Below are 14,098 nucleotides of genomic sequence, written 5' to 3'. Positions count from 1 at the left end.
CAGAGTAAAGGTAAAAGGCTGGAGCAGAATTTATTATGCTTCAAGTGAAGTCAAAAAAGCCATTCTTATCTCAGATCAAGCAAAAGCAAAAATTGATCTAATCAAAAGAGATAAGGAAGTAAACTATATCTTGCTAAAGTGTAGCATAGACAATGAAGCAATATCAATACTAAATATATATGCACCAAGTGGTATAGCATCTAACTTCCTAAAGGAGAAGTTAAGAGAGTTGCAAGAAGAAATAGACAACAAAACTATAATAGTGGGAGATCTCAAGGTTGAGTTCTTTTCAGATCACGATGCAATAAAAACTACATTCAACAAAAAGTTAGGGGTAAATAGACCAAAAAGTAATTGGAAACTAAATAATCTCATCTTAAAGAATGATTGGGTAAAACAGCAAATTATAGACACAATAATTTCACTCAAGATGACAACGATGAGACATCATACCAAAATTTGTGGGATGCAGCTAACATGGTAATAAGGGGAAATTTTATATCTTTAGAGGGTTACTTGAATAAAGTAGAGAAAAAGAAGATCAATGAATTGGGCTTGCAACTTTAAAAGCTAGAAAAAGACCAAATTAAAAACCCCCAATCAAATACTAAACTTGAAATTCTAAAATTAAAAAGAGAAATTAATAAAATTGAAAGTAAAAAAACTATTGAACTAATAAATAAAACTAACAGTTGATTTTATGAAAAAACCAATAAAATAGATAAACCTTTGATAAATCTGATTAGAAAAAGAAGAGAGGAAAATCAAATTGTTAGTCTTAAAAATGAAAAGGGGGAACTTTCCACCAATGAAGAGGAAATTAGAGAAATAATGAGTTACTTTGCCCAACTTTATGCCAATAAATTTGATAACCTAAGTGAAATGGATGACTACCTCCAAAAATATAGGCTTCCTAGATTAACAGAGGAAGTAAATTGCTTAAATAGTCCCATTTCAGAAAAAGAAATAGAACAAACTATTAATCAACTCCCTAAGAAAAAATTTCTAGGACCAGATGAATTTACATGTGAATTCTACCAAACATTCAAAGAACAATTAGCCCCAATGTTATATAAACTATTTGAAAAAATAGGAAATGAAGGAGTCCTACCAAATTCCTTTTATGACACAGACATGGTACTGATACCCAAACCAGGTAGGTTGAAAATGGAGAAAGAAAACTATAGACCAATCTCCCTAATGAATATTGATGCTAAAATCTTAAAAAAGATATTAGCAAAAAGAGTACAGAAAATCATCCCCAGGATAATACATCATGATCAAGTAGGATTTATACCAGGAATGCAGGGCTGGTTCAATATTAGGAAAACTATCAGTATAAAAGGCCATATTAATAATCAAATTAACAAAAACCATATGATCATCTCCATAGATGTAGAAAAATCATTTGATAAAATCCAACATCCATTTCTATTAAAAACACTTGAGAGTATAGGAATAAATGGACTTTTCCTTAAAATAATCAGTAGCATCTATTTAAAACCATCAGTAAAAGCATCATATATAATGGGGATAAACTGCAACCATTCCCAATAAGATCAGGAGTGAAACAAGGTTGCCCACTATCACCATTACTAATTAATATTGTATTCGAAATGCTAGCTTTGGCAATAAGAGTGGAGAAAGAGATTAAAGGAATTAGAGTAGGTAATGAGGAAACCAAATTATCACTTTTTGCTGATAATATGATGGTATACTTAGAGAACCCCAAAGATTCTACTAAAAAGCTATTAGAAATAATCCACACCTTTAGCAAAGTTGCAGGATACAAAATAAACCCACATAAATCATCAGCATTTTTACATGTCACTAACAAAATCCAACAATTAGAGTTACAAAGAGAAATTCCATTTAAAGTAACTACTGATAGTATAAAATATTTAGGAATCTATCTGCCAAGGGAAAATCAGAAAGTATATGAGCAAAACTACAAAACACTTTCTACACAAATTTAGTCCAATTGGAAAAATATTAAATGCTCTTGGATTGGGCGAACAAATATAATAAAGATGACAATACTACCTAAACTAAAATATTTATTTAGCCCTATACCAATCAGACTCCCAAAAAACTATTTTAAGTCCTAGGAAAAATAACAACAAAGTTCATATGGAAAAACAAAAGATCAAGAATTTCAAGGGAATTAATGAAAAAAAAAATCAAATGAAGGTGGCCTAGCTGTACTAGATCTAAATTTATATTATAAAGCAGTGGTTACCAAAACCATTTGGTATTGGTTAAGAAATAAGATTAGTTGATCAGTGGAATAGGTTAGGTCCAAAGGACAGAATAATCAATAACTTTAATAATCTAGTGTTTGACAAACCCAAGGACCCCAGCTTTTGGGATAAGAACTCAATATTTGACAAAAATCGCTGGGAAAATTGGAAATTAATATGGCAGAAACTAGACATTGACCCACACTTGACACCGTACACCAAGGTCAGGTCAAAATGAGTTCATGACCTAGGTATAAAGAATGAGACTATAAATAAATTAGAGGAACATAGGATAGTTTACCTCTCAGACCTGTGGAAGAGGAATGAATTTATGTCCAAAGAAGAACTAGAGATTATTATTGATCACAAAGTAGAAAGCTTTGATTATATAAAATTGAAAAGTTTTTGTACAAACAAAACTAATGCAGATAAGATTAGAAGGGAAGCAATAAACTGGGAAAACATTTTTATAGTCAAAGGTTCCGATAAAGACCTCATTTCCAAAATATATAGAGAATTGACTTGAATTTATAAGAAGTCAAGCCATTCTCCAATTGATAAATGGTCAAAGGATATGAACAGACAATTCTCAGACGAAGAAATTAAAATTATTTCTAGCCATATGAAAAGATCCCCAAGTCATTGTTAATCAGAGAAATGCAAATTAAGACAACTTTGAGATACCACTACACACCAGTCAGATTGGCTAGAATGACAGGGAAAGATAATGCGCAATGTTGGAGGGGATGTGGGAAAACAGGGACACTGATACACTATTGGTGGAGTTGTGAATACACCCAGCCATTCTGGAGAGCAATTTGGAACTATGCTCAAAAAGTTATCAAACTGTGCATACCCTTTGACCCAGCAGTGTTGCTACTGGGCTTATGTCCCAATGAGATCTTGAACAAGGGAAAGGGACCTGTATGTGCAAGAATGTTTGTGGCAGCCCTCTTTGTAGTGGCCAGAAACTGGAAACTGAGTGGATACCCATCAATTGGAGAATGGCTGAATAAATTGTGGTATATGGATGTAACGTGCTTTCCTGGCAGTTACAATTACTAGTCTGTCCTAGACCCACCAGAGCACCTTTGACCACTGTCCTTTGCAGTGTGAATTCTACCCGGCTCGCCTCCTCTGAGGCCTTCTAAGGTCTCTGGCCACAATCTCTTGAATCTATAGCTTAATAACCGGTAGCGCACTCAAGAACAGCCACATGTAATCTTAAAAGCCTTTATTATACCTACTCACATAATGCCCTGACTTGATGCCCTGACTGGTTGGTTCCCGAGTGAACACCTGGTCAGAAGACCCATGTGTTCACTACCAAAATCCTTACCTCTTTCGGCTACCCATCTTGGCTTGGCCACCCAGGCTAGGAGCCAGGGTGAACAGCACGAGGTTAAAGAGGGCGGTTGCTGCCTGCAGTGGGCTTACATAGGGCCTGTGAGGTCACACACACAGCCAATCAGCGAGAGAGTCACCCATTACGAAACTATCTCAATATGGCCAGGATCCCGCCCAAGGGCAGTCCTAATACTTCTGGGCCTCAATCTCCCGATGCACTGTGTCCGCCCATTTAAAGGGCCCTTACATATGGATATTATGGAATATTATTGTTCTGTAAGAAATGACCAACAGGATGATTTCAGAAAGGCCTGGAGAGACTTACATGAACTGATTTTGAGTGAAATGAGCAGGACCAGATCTTGTATACTTCAATACTATATGCTGATCAATTCTGATGGATGTGGCTCTCTTAACCATGAGATGAATCAAATCAGTTCCAATAGAGCAGAAATGAACTGAACCAGCTACACCCAGCGAAAGAACTCTAGGAGATGACTATGAACCACTACATAGAATTCCCAATCCCTCTATTTTTGTCTGCCTGCATTTTTGATTTCCTTCACAGGCTAATTGTACACTATTTCAAAGTCCGATTCTTTTTGTACAGCAAAACAACTCTTTGGACATGTATATATATATATTGTTTCTAATTTATACTTTGACATATTTTACATGTATTGGTCAACCTGCCATCTCGGTGGGGGGGAAGGAGGGGAAAAATTAGAACAAAAGATTTGGCAATTGTCAGTGTTGTAAAATTACCATGCATATATCTGGTAAATAAAAACTATTAAAAAAAAAAAAAAAAAGACAAAATAAAAGACAAAAGAAAAAATGTTTAATATTAGTTTAGCTTTCTGTAGAACCACCTTATGCTTAGATAATTTAACCTATACCTGATGTTTCAAACTTTCTACTTGTAAGTGACACTCAAAGGAACAGCTATAATATTACCATTAGAACAGGAACTGAAACATATGGCTATTAAAGTCCTCCTAGTTCAGCTATTGTCTCTAGAACAACTAATCTTTGGACAGACCTGAATACTGAAGCTAAAATCTGTTAATGATATGTTTCTTTTCTATAAAAACAATATTATAAATGAGGATGAGGTTCTATAATTTAATTACACTGGGACTCTTACCTCCTTCATTCTAGAATAATTTTGAACACATCACAAGGAAAATGCATACTGAACTTGAAATGTTATATTATATATATGTATATATGTATAAAACACATTTGAATATTTAGTAAATTAAAAAAAAACTTTCAAACTTCCTGATATATATATATATATATATATATATATATATATATATATTTTTTTTTTTAGCAAGAATGCTAAGAAAGCTTTTATGTTTATCCCTTGCTTAGTTTCTTTTATTTATTTTTTGATATAGCAACAAGAACTGTGAAATTGACCACCATCGAGAACAATATGAAAAATTGAAGTGGCAGTTGGAAAGAAAACTCCAGGAACTGAATGGTGAACTTGCTTTACAGAAACAGGTACAATATATTTGGAAGCTTTTCTACTTCTTTCTGACTATCAAAGTTAGACTTTGAGGCTAAATTTTTTTGGAGACAATTGGATTTAAGTGACTTGCCTAGATCATACAGCTTTTAAGTGTAAAATTGGATTTAAACTCAGGTTCTCCTGACTTCAAGGGTGATTCTCTATCCACTTAACTATCTAGTTCCAGGTTGAGGAGGAGGAGATAGGGAGTTTTTTCAAACATAGATCACATCTCTTATCATTAAGGTAGAATTGTTTGCATAAGTTCTCATTGCCTAGAAATCTAAAGAGGAATAAAATTAGTGTATTGGAAGTCTGGCATATACTACATTAAAATCTCTTAAAATCTACTAGAGTGCTTTATTTTCCAATATTGAATAAATCCAACAATCTGATTAAGAATGACTTAGGGGGGAAAGTAGCAAATATCATTCTTGTCCCCTTTAATACTACTGATTCTAAAGTAGAAGGTTAATTTTCAGCTTCTTTTAAATTATACTAGCTGACTCTCTTTCAACAGACATCAATACATAAGTATTATTGTAATTGTAAGTCTAGATTTGTTAATTGACAAATGTAACTTCAAATCAGCAGATACTTTTGTTCTTTGAAACTCTTTTCTCTAATATCTGTGAAATCCTAACCCTACTAAGGAAGTAGTCTAAAACAGAAGTGTCAGACACATAGCCTGCTGGTCAATACTCCCAAGTATAGCCTGAATCAGATTAAAATGCATATTGAACAAATACACAAATATTTAATAAAATAATAAAAATGCAACAGAACATATAGAATAGTGAAGTGTGATTTTCTAAGTCCATATGTGTCCTGCAGGGAAGTAGTCCCTGTTGCTATTTAAATTTGACATCACTGATCTGAAGAATACCTATACTATTCCTAAAAGTTGAAGGTTAGTTTTCTATATTCATAGAGTAACTGAAATGTTCTAGATGAAAAGATACTATTTCTTTTGCTCTTTCCTGAGCAAATGGATGGAAAGTGGTGGCACTTATTTGGCTATCTCATTAGATACAAGATAATTGCATCCAAAGAATAGCCTGTTCTCTCAATTAAACAGAAATTTCTCAGAAAGCATCTTTTTGAATGTTGTAGTATGAGGAAAATGCACTATTTATATATATATTCATAGGCATGTAGGATTAATTTTGAACTTGAAAGGGCATTAGAGATTATTCCATCCCTCATTATACAGATAAGGAAACAGATCTTAGAGGTAACAGAATTGAGATTTGAACCCCAGATACTCTGTACACTCAGTACTCTTTTTATTATATCTCATTCATTCAAAAAACATATTGATCTCTTACTATGCAAGGGATAATGCTTGATAAGTATTTAGGAGAGGCAGGATGAGAAGAGGAAGGGGAGAGTATCAGAAAAGAATAAAGCATAAACTCTTGCCTTTGTGGAGTTTATGGCTTAGTGGGGAAGATGAGATGTACAAAGGTAACTATAAAGTAACATGAATGAAATTTGAAAGTGCAAGATTTTAAATAATCATTTTAGTTCTGACAGCGGAGACAACTTCTGTTTTGAACTTGCAAATTTGAGTTGGAAACATGTAGATGGAACCCTTAGGATAAAGAGAGTCAAGAAGTCATATATTTATTTTGTTTGCCAGTATCATTTCAATTTTCTTTATATTGTATAGCCACACCTGCATTCCAGTGCATAATGTAGCAAGATATTGAATCTGTTTTCTTCTTCCTCAGATAATACATTTAAATGTTATAAAATTCCTTGTAAGTTTTCCATAAAGCCTGAGAAAAGAAAAAATAGTAGCCTTCATAAATGGAAAATTCCACGTGTTATATTTGATCAGTTTTTAAAAGTACATGTATTTTTGATACTTAAAAAAAGTTTCTTCACATTCTGTTGATGGTTTTGATTTTTACATCATGTCATTTCCTAATATGCTCCTTTTTTTTCTCTTTTCTCACTCTCAGTGATCCTTTCTTTTTAACAAAAAACAACAGTTAAAGAAAAAAACTCAACATAATGACTTAGTCTAATAATATACACAGTATTCTGCACTCATTTTTCTACCCATTCTAAACATTTTCCATTGGAAAAAGAGAGGCATATTTATTTATTTCCTCTCTCAGGCCCGAGATTAGTTGTTATAGACATAGTTTTCAATCTTTTTATTTTATTTATTTATTTTAAGTTATGTATGTTCATTATGTTTACATATTTACATATGAGTCCTATGGGGAAAGAAGAATCAGAAGAAAAAGGAAAAACCATGTGAGGAGAAAAAAAAAAACAAAAAAGGGTGAAAATAGTATGCATTGATCTTCTTCAGTCTTTATATGTCTCTCTTTGGATCCAAATTCCATCCAAAGTTTATTGGAATTGTCTTGGATTGCTGAATTGTTGAGAAGAACCAAGTCTATCATTCAACTCTATTTCTTTAATTAAATTAAGTTTTGAAAAATTTATTTTTAGCTCCAAATAGTCTTCTCTTTTCTGCTCCTTCCTTACCCACTGAGAAAATAAGAAATAAAATACCCATTATATATATACTAAGTCATGGAAAACATACTCAACATTAGATATATTTCTGCTTTATTTCAATGTGTTTTTTTTTTCATTTCATTTACATTATTATAGATATTTTGTATGTTATTTTCCTAGTTCCATTTATTCACTTTGCATCAGTTCACACACTATAAGTATATGGCTTTTTCCTAAAAACAAAGGAAAGCATGGAAATCTTAAATTTCTTTTGTTTTGCTTCTGTTATACAAGACTAACTCAAGTACTTATATGTACAATGTTTTCCATGTTTTTCTCATTCTGCTTTTGAGAAGATATAGACTGGCATTGAGGACTTAAGTGGATTTCAGGAATTGAGAAAAAATTGTACCACGTCCTTGGGAGGGACTGACTCTTTTTCTTCTCCCAATTTAACTATTGCATCACACTGTAACCTGCAGGAAATTAGTTATCCTTTCCATCTATAAAATGAGATTATAAGTAGGCTCTGACTTTTTTTTTTAGAGGTTAGCATTTATAAAGCACTTTGAGATTTGCAGAGAGGTTTACAAATATTATTTAACATTTGATACCTACAACAGCCTGTGAGGTAGGTCAGGCTAAATATTCCCATTCAGCAAAAGCTGCATCCCCAAGGCAAGATATTTTTTTTCATTTGCAAATCATTAAAGCTGATTTGGAATAAAAGCTTAGTCAGAAAATGGCAGTAGTAGAGAGTACAAAGATTAGACAGCTTTGAGAGACATGATGTACACTGAGGCATTTGCTCCTCTGGGCCAGAACACACTCAAATATCAATATTGGTTTGATGAAAATGATTTGAATAATTTCTGTACTATCGAATGCCTGTGAAACCTGGACAATCTAACAATATCATGCCAAAAAAACTGTTTCCACTTAAATTGTTTTAGGAAAATTCTGAAGATTACATGGCAAGATAAGGCCATGTATACTAAGGTCCTCTTATAGACTCTGACTTTTGGAAAAAGTATTGAAGTTGGAGAACAGAAAGAACTGGGTTAAAAATCTCACTAGTATTATCAGTATGACCATAGAACAACAGTATAAGCTCTTTGTACCTCAAATTACCTGTAAAATGAGTTTAACTATAAGATGACATTGATAATTATGCATTTTATCTAGTTCTACCTTGTGAACAGAATCCTATGTTCACCTCATCCTAGAAATTTGTTTTACTACACAAGGTGAAGAGATATTTATGGTTCCCAAAGTGAAATACCTTTTATTTTTACTTCTCTTTTCCTCTGTGGGATAGCATTAATATTTTATGATTGTGTGGATTTGTGGATTTGCCCAATCAGAATAACAACTAACATATGACTCAGATTTGCAAAATAGTTTGTATATCTCATTTGATCCTCTTAATAACTTTGTGAAATAGGTGCTATTATTCTATAAGTCAAACCTAGGTCTTTCTGACTTCCCAGTACAACTCTATCCACTACATCATGCTGCCTCTAATAGCTCTCTACTTCCCAACCCAACCATACCTTCTTCTTGAACTTGCTGTATTTCAGTGAGCCCTAGTCCTGTGACTTTGGCGTAATAGAGTGACAGAAGCAGACAAGTATAGTTGAATGCTGACATTTACGTTTAGCATGTGCTAAAAATTAATGTCAGCATTCAGCTATATTGTGATTTACAAATATTTATTAATTGTTTTCTCTGTGACAGACACTATACTAAGTACTGAGAAACAAAAGGACAAAAACCTCACAATCTAATGGGGGAAGGCAACATATAAACAGCTATGCACAAATAAGATATATGCAAGATAAAACTGGAGAGTTCAGAGATGAAAGGGTGTTGAAACAAGAAAGATAGGAGCATTCCAGTTAAGAGGGATAAATTATCAAAATGATCTTATGTGAGAAACAAGGATGGCATAATATGTAGAGGAAGGTAGAATATAAGAAAACTGGAAAGATTGGATATGGATAAGTTATGAAGTGCTTTAAAAGCCAAATTGAAGATTTTATATTTGATTGGAGGTAATTAGGGAACCATTGGAATTTATTAAATTGGAGAGTTTTATAATTAGACCCAAGTTTTATAGGAACATCATTTTTGCAGCTAACTGATAGTTTGGAGGAAGGAGAGAATTAAGACAAGGAAATCAACAAGTAGACTATTATAATTCTAGGCATGAATGATAAGGGCCAACACTAACATGGTAGAATAATAAGAGGAGAGAAGGGGATTTATATGAAGTGATATTGTAAAGGTGGGAATTGACAGGATTTAATAACTCTTTGGTATGAGGAGTGACAGAGAAGTAAGGAATCCAGGATAACATTTGAAAGGATGGTGGTCCCCTCACTAGTAATGATTGTTATCCTTCATTCTTGAAGAGAACCAAAATGATAGCTCAATATTGGGGTTAAAGTACAATATACAGTGGGGTCAAAGTTTATAGCTAATCAAATCAATATGAACTTGGAAGGTTCTACACAAGTTGGGCACAAATATTCCATATCAACATTTGGAATAGAAATGTCTCTAAATTTCTACATCTTATGTTTCTTTTGAGCTAAAGAAATTCTGCTTTGATCACAAAGTATAATGCCATCTTTGATGTGGACTCACCATCCTAGGCAGTCCTGTGCCAGTGTTTTCTATGTCTCACAATCAATTCCATAATTTTTCAGAGACCTTGAGAGTATCCTTGTATTGCTTTTTCTGATCTCCATGTGAACAGTTGCCTTGTATGAGTTCTATATAAAACAGACCTTTTTTTTTTTTTAGCATTTCAATAGTATTTTATTTTTTCAAATACATATATAGTTTTCAAAATTCATTTTTGTAAACCTTTGTGTTTCAAATTTTTCTTCCTCCTTTCCTTACCTCCCTCCTCCATAAGACAGCAAGTAATCTGATATAGGTTAAATATGTGCAATTCTCAAATAATCTTTTAGATAAACATGTTTGGCATTCAAACAACCTGACCAGCCTATTGCTGGCTAATGCTCTCTGCGTAGTAAAGTTTGAATACTTGGCAGTTCAGCTTGAGGAAAAACCTTAATTTACCAGGTTGATCTGTCAGCAATCTTTCTAAGATAATTCAAATGGAAACAATCCAATTTTCCTGGCAGGGCACTAGTATACATCACAGGTTTCACAGGTTTCATTTTCACAATGAGCATAACAACTTTGTAAGTAAGCAACTTACTTTTCTTTCATACTTTCCCTTGAAGTCTCTCAAAACACTGAGCTAGCTCTGGCACTGTTGTGCATCAACCTCATCTATCTATCTATCTATCTATCTATCTATCTATCTATCTATCTATCTATCTATCTACTATATATATATATATATATTCCTGGAAAGCATACTACCAAGGTAAATGAACTTAGCCAGAGCATTCGGAATTTCTCCATTTCCTGTAATTGATGGTTCTATGATGGATGGTGCAGTGCTGGCTGGTAGAAAACCTGTGCTTTCTTGGTTTTAATTGTTAAACCAAAATTAGCACAAGCAGCAGAGAATTGATCCAGACTTTGTTGCATGTCAGTTTCAGAATCTGCACTGAGGATGGACTCTCTCTCTTTAACCTTTTCAAATTAAATGATTTATTCTTTAGTATTGTTATTGTCCTTGATGGTGTTTTGTTCCTTGTTGAAGGCAATATCACTGAAAATGTCATGTTAAAAAGAAAACATGGGAGCAAGCACATAACCCTGCTTAATTAACTCCATTGATGATAGGAAAAGCTTGAAAGCATTGTCCATTATCTGGGACCTGGGAAAGCATGCCATCATGTAATTGATGTACAATATTGATAAACTTCTCTAGTTAACCAAATTTTGGTTGTCTATTAATAATGGGGAAGCTAGAAAGGAGATTTAAGGTTAGAAATAGTCATTAAGTTTCAGACATGTCAATGGAACATCCAGTATGAAATATCTTATTGTCAGTTGAAAATGCAAGACTGGAGGTTAGGAGAGGAGTTAAATCTAGATAAATAAATCTGAGAATTATTTCCATAGAGAAATGCAGGTGAATTCATAAGAGCTGGTGAAATCCCTTAGCAAAATAGCATAGAAGCAAAAGAGAAGAGGGCTTGGGACAATCTTCAGAGATACCTACCCATGGTTTGTAGGCATGACTTGTATGAAAATTAATAAGGAAGATGAGTAGAACCAAGAGAGATAATTGCCACAAAAACCTAGGGAAAAAAGAATATCAAAGAGAAGAGAATGCTTTACAATGTCAAAGACTGCTGAGAGATGAAGAAGGATGAAGAACAAGAAAAGGCTATTAAATGGATTTAGTAATTAAGAGATCATTGTCAGCTTTGGAGAGAGTAGTTTTAGTTGAGTTGATGAAGTTGGAAGAAAATGATAAAAAAGGAAATTAAAGCATTGAATATAAGCAGTCTTCTCAAGGAGTCAGTACAGTAGAAAATGATAGCTAATGAAGATGGATAGATCAAGTGAGGAATTTTTAAGGGTGAAACATATATGGGAGTGTTTGCAGGAAGTAAGGCACTAACAAGTAGACAGGGAGGTGAAGTAGATTAGAGAATGAAGATGATAGAGGAGGCAGTTTAGTAGAGAAAATGGGATGGAATGGTATCACATGTACATGTAATGGGGTTTTCCTCGACTGTTAGGATTACTAGGTGAGAACTCAGGTTGTCTGGATAGTGACAAGGTGAGAATTCAGGTTGGACAATTACAAGGTGAGAACTCAGGTTGACTTGATAGAAGGAGCAAGCTCATTGGCTGAAGTGGTTCTTCCCAGAAGCCCTTGCATTATCCCACGCCCATTCTCTGGGAGAATAAAAGAGAGGACACCCAGAGATAGAAGAAGACTCTGCATTGCATCAGGCTTGACGGGGCTCTCTGCAGGAAGGGAAGTCACTTCTCTGGACAAGAGTTAACAGCAACTGCCTGGAGACAACGGTTCGTTACAGGAAGAAGAATCTGTCGGAGAGATTTGAGTAGAAGACACAGCAGATCTCTTCCCAGAGAGTGATCCGGCAGCTTCTAGAGACGACAGCTCGCTACACTCGACAAGGAGAAGGACTTCTTCTTTTTATGATATGGGAATAAAAGAAGAGATAGTGGGGAAAGGCATCTGAGCGATATAAGATGAATTAAAAAAAAGAATTTCTCAGCAAATACCCTCATTTTTTAAAAATGGAGTATAAACAGGGTTCTCAGGTGAGAGTTTGAGGCAAGCAAGAGTTATGGAAAATTTGAGTATGAAAAGATTATGATAAAAATATTCAAAGTTCATGGGCATGAAAGTGGTGCACTGGTGGATGATGGCACAAGATCAAATAAAAAGATTATGATTAGATAAAACAGCTTTAGATTTTTTCTAACATAGGAATGATAAGAAAATTCAAAATACACAAATAAAGGAGGGATTCCCTAGTTCACACTGGATCCCGCATGCCTCTCTATCTCCTCTATCATGCTATCTATGATACCTGTCAGGTAGGGATGGTGAACAAAGGAAAAGCCTAATTGAGGTAGAGTAGAAGTATGGTGTTCATGGTAGGAAATGGAACAATTCATAAATAATCCTCCCCTCAAGGATTGGGTTGTATATTATTACTTATAGTAATAATAGGGATGTTGTAGGTTTAAATAGACTTTTGTATACTGGACTGAGAATATGTAAAAGATTGAGTGTTGCATATAATGGCAATTTCTGGGCATGATGTAAATACTTATATACTGTAGTGCCAGACTCCTCCCCTATTCCTGCAAAATTATTTCATTTTTGCTTGTGTATTTTGTATTTGTATGTTATTTTTGCACATTTTCCCCATCACTCACCATTTCCCCTTCTCTTCTCAATATATCATGTAAGCTCCTTGAGGGCAGGGATTGTCTCTCTTTTAATTCTTGTTCAGTTGATAAACATTTATTTTATTTATAATAAACCTTTATAAACACCTACTGTATATCAGGCACTATGCTAAATGCTGGGAATACAAAGAAAGGGAAAAGATCATTCCTTCCATTGAAAGGAAGACTGAAGGAGAATCCTCATAGAAACCCAGGAGTTCAGCCAGATGGGGAATAATGAGATGCCCACTCTGGGCCCTCTCCTTAAATGGAAAATCCAGTCAGAGCCCTCCAATGACTGATTTTTATGTATATTCAAATATATTTTCTCTTCAGAGTGGATATTCTATTCTTTACACATATAATGCTGGAATTTCTCTTTGAGAATTGACTTCAGAACCTGTGGTACATTCTTTTGAATATTTGAAGTGATTATTTGTCCTTTTTTTTTCTTCTTAATTTTTGGAAATGGCCACAAGTTTTTTGAAATTGAGTTTGGTAAATGAGGTGGATATTCCAGCTTGACTAATATAATTTTTGTTTAAAAATGAGCTATATAAAAATAAAAATAAAGCTCTTACATTGCCTCATAAATTGGCTCTGAAGACATTCCATAGTTTCAGAATATTTTGAGCAATGGCAACCT

General features: G+C 33.9%; 1 protein-coding gene across 5 annotated transcripts in view; it reads left to right on the top strand.

Moving 5' to 3' along the window:
• The window catches only part of CCDC57 (coiled-coil domain containing 57), a 275,586-nt gene that overhangs the window by 53,781 nt on the left and 207,707 nt on the right, over positions 1–14,098 (top strand). For all 5 annotated transcript variants that reach the window (XR_012481117.1, XM_074260497.1, XM_074260496.1 and 2 more), the window contains exon 3: positions 4,994–5,102. Coding sequence is in view for 4 of the 5 variants with exons in the window: in XM_074260497.1 (XP_074116598.1) it covers positions 4,994–5,102 (109 nt within the window). In the remaining variant the exon portion in view is untranslated. The remainder of the gene's footprint in view (positions 1–4,993; positions 5,103–14,098) is intronic.

The sequence above is a fragment of the Sminthopsis crassicaudata genome, chromosome 4, assembly GCF_048593235.1.
Source record: "Sminthopsis crassicaudata isolate SCR6 chromosome 4, ASM4859323v1, whole genome shotgun sequence".
Classification (NCBI taxonomy): Eukaryota; Metazoa; Chordata; class Mammalia; order Dasyuromorphia; family Dasyuridae; genus Sminthopsis; species Sminthopsis crassicaudata.
This window is presented reverse-complemented; position numbering and strand designations above follow the sequence as displayed.